The sequence below is a fragment of the Anastrepha obliqua genome, chromosome 6, assembly GCF_027943255.1.
Source record: "Anastrepha obliqua isolate idAnaObli1 chromosome 6, idAnaObli1_1.0, whole genome shotgun sequence".
In the NCBI taxonomy this organism is placed as follows: domain Eukaryota; kingdom Metazoa; phylum Arthropoda; class Insecta; order Diptera; family Tephritidae; genus Anastrepha; species Anastrepha obliqua.
In genome coordinates, this window is record NC_072897.1 from 72,178,582 (window position 1) to 72,185,374 (window position 6,793).

At 42.1% G+C, this 6,793-nt stretch overlaps 1 protein-coding gene across 1 annotated transcript; it reads right to left on the reverse strand.

The window, feature by feature from the left end:
- Nucleotides 1–86: 86 nt before the first annotated feature.
- Nucleotides 87–569, reverse strand: LOC129250708 (uncharacterized). The gene has a single exon (XM_054890308.1). The coding sequence runs from the start codon at nucleotides 567–569 to the stop codon at nucleotides 87–89; it is 483 nt and encodes a 160-aa protein (XP_054746283.1).
- Nucleotides 570–6,793: the final 6,224 nt, after the last annotated feature.

Sequence of the window (6,793 nt, forward strand, 5' to 3'; positions counted from 1 at the left end):
CTTGAAGAAGATTATTGACAGTTAAGTTCCACAGAAGTGGAGAGATTACCCTCACCAAGTATACCCCTGATCGGGAATTTCTTGGTTTATGTGTCACCCAAATTTGCGATTATCGTTCGCCCAGTTAGCATTCGTTCTATAAACGAGACTAGTGCCCTGTTTACGCCCATTTCCGTTAGCGAAGTTGTAATAGCCTCCGGATATATATATTTGAAGGCACCCTCGATGTCTAGAAAGGCAGCGAGGGTGTTTTCCTTGTAGTGAAGTGATTTCTCAACCGTGTAAACTAGCGCGTGGAGCGCTGTTTCCACTGATTTGCCTTTGCTGTACGCGTGTTGGGACGGTGATACCTTATTGCAAATTTCTTCTTTGATATTCATATCTAGTAAACGTTCTAGGGCTTTTAACAGAAAGGATGATAGGCTAATCGGCCTGAAGTCCTTCGCTTTCGTAAGTGTGGTGTTCCCTCCCTTGGGAATGAATACCACTTTTACTTCCGCCCATTTTTTGTGGATATAATTCAGTCGTATTGCCGCCATGAAGAGTAAGGCGAGTATAGGTGCGATCATGTCTCTTGTATGTTGCAGATCAGCGGGGATGATTCCGACCTCAAGGAACTGCTCTTCTTCTTCTTAATTGGCGCGATAACCGCTTACGCGATTTTTGCCGAGCTTAATAAAGCGCGCCAGTCGTTTCTTTCTCGTGCTAACCGGCACCAATTGGACACACCAAGTGAAGCCAAGTCCTTCTCCAAGTGATCTTTCCAACGCAGAGGAGGCCGCCCTCTTCCTCTGCTACCACCAGCTGGTACCGCATCGAATACTTTCAAAGCCGGAGCGTTTGTATCCATTCGGACGACATGACCCAGCCAACGAAGCCGTTGGATCTTTATTCGCTGCGCTATGTCTATGTCGTCGTAAAGCTCATACAGCTCATTGTTCCATCGTCTGCGATATTCGCCGTTGCCAACGTGTAAAGGTCCAAAAATCTTACGCAGAATCTTTCTCTCGAACACTCCAAGCGTCGCTTCATCGGATGTTGTCATCGTCCAAGCTTCTGCGCCATACGTTAAGACGGGCATGATGAGAGTCTTGTAGAGTGTTAGTTTTGTTCGTCACGAGAGGACTTTACTGCTCAATTGCCTACTTAGTCCAAAGTAGCACTTGTTGGCAAGAGAGATTCTACGTTGGATTTCAAGGCTGACATTGTTATAGGTGTTAATGCTGGTTCCCAAATACACGAAGTCTTTTACAACCTCAAAATTATAACTGTCTACAGTGACGTGGGTGCCGATACGCGAGTGCGCCGACTGTTTGTTTGAAGACAGGAGGTACTTCGTTTTGTCCTCGTTCACCACCAGACCCATTCGCTTTGCCTCTTTATCCAGTTTGGAGAAGGCAGAACTAACAGCGCGGTTGTTAAGGCTGATGATATCGATATCATCGGCATACGCCAACAATTGTACGCTCTTATAAAATATTGTGCCTGAGCGATTAAGTTCTGCGGCTCGTACGATGCTCTCCAACATCAGGTTAAAGAAGTCACACGACAGCGAGTCACCCTGTCTGAAACCTCGTTTGGTATCAAACGGCTCGGAGAGGTCCTTCCCAATTCTGACGGCGCTGCTGGTGTTGAGCAACGTCATCTTACATAGCCGTATTAGTTTTGCGGGGATTCCAAATTCAGACATAGCAGCATACAGGTAACTCCTTTCTGTACTGTCGAATGCAGCTTTGAAGTCGACGAAAAGATGGTGTGTGTCGATTCTCCTTTCGTGGGTCTTTTCCAAGATTTGGCGTATTGTGAATATTTGGTCGATGGTAGACTTTCCAGGTCTGAATCCACACTGATAAGGTCCAATCAGTTGGTTGACGGTGGGCTTCAGCCTTTCACACAATACGCTCGCTAGAACCTTATAGGCGATATTTAGAAGACTAATCCCGCGGTAATTGGCACAAATTGCAGGATCGCCCTTCTTATGGATTGGGCAGAGCACACTTAAATTCCAATCGGCAGGCATGCTTTCATCCGACCATATTTTGCATAGGAGCTGATGCATGCACCTTACCAGCTCCTCGCCTCCATGTTTAAATAGCTCAGCCGGGAGTCCGTCGGCGCCCGCGGCTTTGTTGTTCTTTAGGCGCGTTATCGCTATTCTCACCTCGTCATGATCGGGTAACGGAACTACAATTCCGTCGTCATCGATTGGGGTATCGGGATCTTCACATTCTCTATGACATGCGCAGCTGTCACCGTTTAATAGGTTCGAGAAGTGTTCCCTCCATAATTTAAGATTGCTCTGTACGTCAGACACCAGATCGCCGTCTTTGTTCTTACAGGACAACGCCCCGGTCTTAAAACCTTCTGTAAGCCGCCGAACTTTCTGGTAGAATTTTCGGGCGTTGTTCCTATTGGCCAGCATCTCAAGCTCCTCGCACTCACGTATTTCGGCCTCTCGTTTTTTCTGTCGGATAATACGTCTCTCTTCCTTTTTCAGCTCTCTGTAGCGATCCCACATGGCTCGCGTTGCGCCCGATCGCAGCGTGGCTCTATAGGCGGCATCTTTTCTTTCTGCGGCAGCATGACACTCCTCGTCGTACCAATTGTTTTTTCGGGCTCGCCGGAATCCGATTTCTTCTTCGGCGGCGGTACGTAGGGAACGAGAAATGTTGCTCCATTGCTCGCGTATGCCGATTTGTTGGGCAGTGCTTTCGGAGAGCAGGAGTGAGAGTCTTCTGGCTGTCTGTTGTGATTGCAGCTTTTCGATGTCGAACATTCTTTGCGTAGGTAGATGCACGTTTTTTGCTGCACAGAGGCGGGTGCGCAGTTTGGCTGCAACAAGGTAATGATCCGAGTCGATGTAGGGTCCTCGGATCGTACGTACATCTAATACACTAGAGGCGTGTCTTCCATCTATCACAACATGATCGATCTGGTTTCGCGTTTTTCGATCAGGAGACAGCCAGGTAGCTTGGTGAATCTTCTTATGCTGGAATCTGGTGCTGCAGACTACCATGTTTCGGGCTCTCTTGGATGGCAGTGATGTGAGCCTTTACTCTCACGAGGACATCAACCAGCCGGGCAGAGGCACCTTCCCCATTAAGGGACCGGACATTCCAGGTGCATGCCCTCAAATCATATTCCTTATTTCGTTTGCAGGGGTCGTCATCAGTAAAGGCAGTTCTCATCCGAGGCTTTTTTAATCTTTTCATTGGGGGGGATTTTTAAGTGGCGGGTCCCAAACCCAGCGCACAACCAGCTATCCTGGAATGTTTCGCCTTCTCACGTTAGCTCACTCCCGAACGGGTGTTCGGAAGCTAACCAGAGGATACGTGGGCTAATCCCGGACGTTGTGAGCTGCTTGAACCATATGTAGAAGAATCGTCCTGGCCACTCCCAAGTGAATGGCGATCAATAACTTTCCCCACTTGCGTGGACTTCTACACATGGAACCACCCTCCAGTTCGGAAGCTAACCAGAGGATACGTGGGCTAATCCCGGACGTTGTGAGCTGCTTGAACCATATGTAGAAGAATCGTCCTGGCCACTCCCAAGTGAATGGCGATCAATAACTTTCCCCACTTGCGTGGACTTCTACACATGGAACCACCCTCCTCAAGGAACTGCTCACTAATTTTAAAAACAGCTCATACACAGGAGGGGACATCCTTGTGTGTGAAAACAATTCATCAGGCTCCAATGTTTTCATTCGGAGGAACACTTGGATTTGATAACCGCTTGTACCCCAATTCCTATTTAAGAGTCCAACTTTATACCTTCTGTACTTTTTTTGACCTTGTATTTTTTATATAAATTATATAGTTCAAGTAAAGTAAGAAATAAGTCGGAAATTTCGATGTCTCCTTCATCCATTTTGCCACCGATGTATTTTGTAAATATATTTTGTGTGTACAGGGTGGGCCATATAGCGTTTGCTTTTTGAACCACCTATTTTTTTGAGAATGGTAACACAAAATACATGTCAAATGTGTTCATAATTTACTTAAAGGTTTGACATTTACGAAATGGGACGCTATACGCTTGAACAAAATTGGGAAATATTGAAAACCTATTTCGAAAGTGGTGAGTCTTCTTCTTCTTTTCTGATTTTCACAAAATCCACACGTTACTGTACAGAAGCAAATGCATCCACACGAGTCACGGTTTGGTGCGGTTTTTGGTCTGCCGGTATCATCGGGCCATTTTTTTTCGAAAATGAGCGACGAGCTGCGGTTACAGTAAATGGCGAGCGTTACCGTGACATGCTCAACGAGTTGTTTCCAAAAATTGAAGAGGATGACATGGACGACATTTGGTTTCAACAGGACGGTGCAACTTGTCACACTGCCAAAGTTACACTCGAACTTTTGGCTACCGTTTTTGAAAACCGAATAATCAGCCGAAATTCCGATATCAATTGACCGCCTCGGAGCTGTGATTAAAGTCCGTTGGACTATTTTTTGTGGGGAGCCGTTAAGGAAAAATCCTATGCGAACCATCCAGAGACGATTGATGCTTTAAAACACGAAATCGAAGTTGCCATTCATGAAATTGGAGCCCAAACAATCAAAAATGTGCTTAAAAATTGGGTTGAGCGAATGGTCTACTGTAAAGCCAGTGGTGGCAGTCATTTGAACGATACGAGTATTATTTTCCATTCATAAATGACAATCTTCAATCTTCAAAATAAAAAAAGTTTGAAAAAATATTGATTAGTTTTTTTTTTATAGCCGATTCAAAAAGCAAATTTTACATGGCCCACCCACCCATATATAACCAACTAAAACCAACTGTAGTCTACGGGAAAAGTTTTGCCCAATTTTGGGCTCTCTACGGGCTGCGGTAAGGGACTACGCTGCGTCGGTCACTGTTTGCAGCATAATGCATATCTACTACTACCAAACCTGTGCCCATTTCGTAATACTCCAGCCAGTATCCTGCACTTATTAGTCCTTTGCTCTGGACTAGATAGACAAAGACATTAGAATTTTGACGGTCATGATGCACTATCTATCATAGCATAGAACAAAGTGATGCTCACTGCACAGGAAGGATACCTAAAAAGAACCAACAATAAAAAATTTTAAATCATTACATGCATTTAGTTACCTTGGTATATTATCTTGCATACAAGCTCGACTCTTATAAAAAATTTTTTTGTATACGCAATGCACACCAATGCAATAATTGAGCTAGGAACTTTCATTACTAAAAATATATTGCAATAAATAAAAAATAGAAGCCGTAAAGTCGTCATTTGCCAACCATGGTCGCTAATGCGTTAATTTGATATGCTTGAAGAATTTAAAATAAAACCTAATATACATACATATGTCCTTTGTTAATATATATAAACATGCATACTTGTACATGAGTCAAACCACGTAGACTGGGCCCCGAAATTTAAATCAAATTACCGATTTTAAAATCAAATGCATTTTTGGATAAAGAATTTGTCACATAAGAATTGCTGTGAATAGTTTTTTTTATTTCATTTTTGTTTATGTTATCAACAATTGAATTTTTGTGCATGATATTCTTCTAAAATCAATATCTCAGAAACCACAATTGATAATTTGATGAAATTTATTTCGGTTACCGAACAATGTTTACTCTATCGATTTAACGTTCATACATTGTGTATTTGTTGAAACAAAAATTTTTAACAATAATTTTTTATGAACAATCGCAATTATTTTTGCGTTCTTCACGCTGTAAATGGACAATATTACAGTCAGATTAAGCGCTCAATGCTCACCTTTAATAATCTGTAAAAAAAACTTTGTTCATCAAAAATTCAAAAATAAGGTGTTTCATTACTAGAATTTTTATTACATACATCCATATCTACATGAAAACATACAAAATTTAATTAGTAATAACACTCTCGAAGCAAGATGTGTCCTCGGAGAAGATTTTACTTCGAATCTTTTTGTTACTTCCAGGTTCGAAGTGATGAAATTGCCGCATTTTTTTGATAGCTATTGCCTCATTGAAGAGTTTGGAAATTTGTTTTTCAGGTGCATCATGATCTTTTTGCGAACAAGAAACAAAATCTATCGATTTAAACGCATCTTTGGCCCACTCGAAAAGAACTTTAGCATCGCGAACATGATTTCCAGCAACACTCTGCATACTTGCTTTTCGGGCTAACCTTTTAACTGCTCCGCTCCCTTGCCATGGGAAGTCGCGAAGAAATTCCATTCGGCTTCGATTCCGAAATATTTTTTGTGGTAATATAGGTTCAAAGAGTTAGATTTATTCTTGTACTGCGATGCAGCTCCATCAGAAAAATAAGAACATTTTTTTATATATCTGGATCTAAATTTGCTTTTTATATACTTAACAAGTCTTGGGTTGAATAAATGAACCGAACTTTTATCGATGGTTAGTTTTTCAGAAATGATGACAAAGTTTAAATGATGCTGTTTACCATCGATACAATAGTAAATTACATACGGGTGAATGGTCACTTGGGTATTTGACCAGTGATGAGCTTGGAACGCATCTTGCACTTGAATTGTGTAGTTTTCTGCAAAATCTAACATGACAACGAATTCCCCATCACTTGCAGTATCTTTTTCCAACAAAGTAAGCTGCTTGGGCTTTTGATAAAAAGTCGTGCCTTAACACGGATGCTAGATCTTCGATTAACTTTTTCAAAAATTCAGCTATCTTATCCGTCGTTTGTACTATATCACAGGTGCAAAAGTGTACAAAAAATTGCAGTGCTAATTCATTTAAAATTTTTTAGTTACCGATCAGTGTTGATCCATTGAGTAAAGGTGACTTC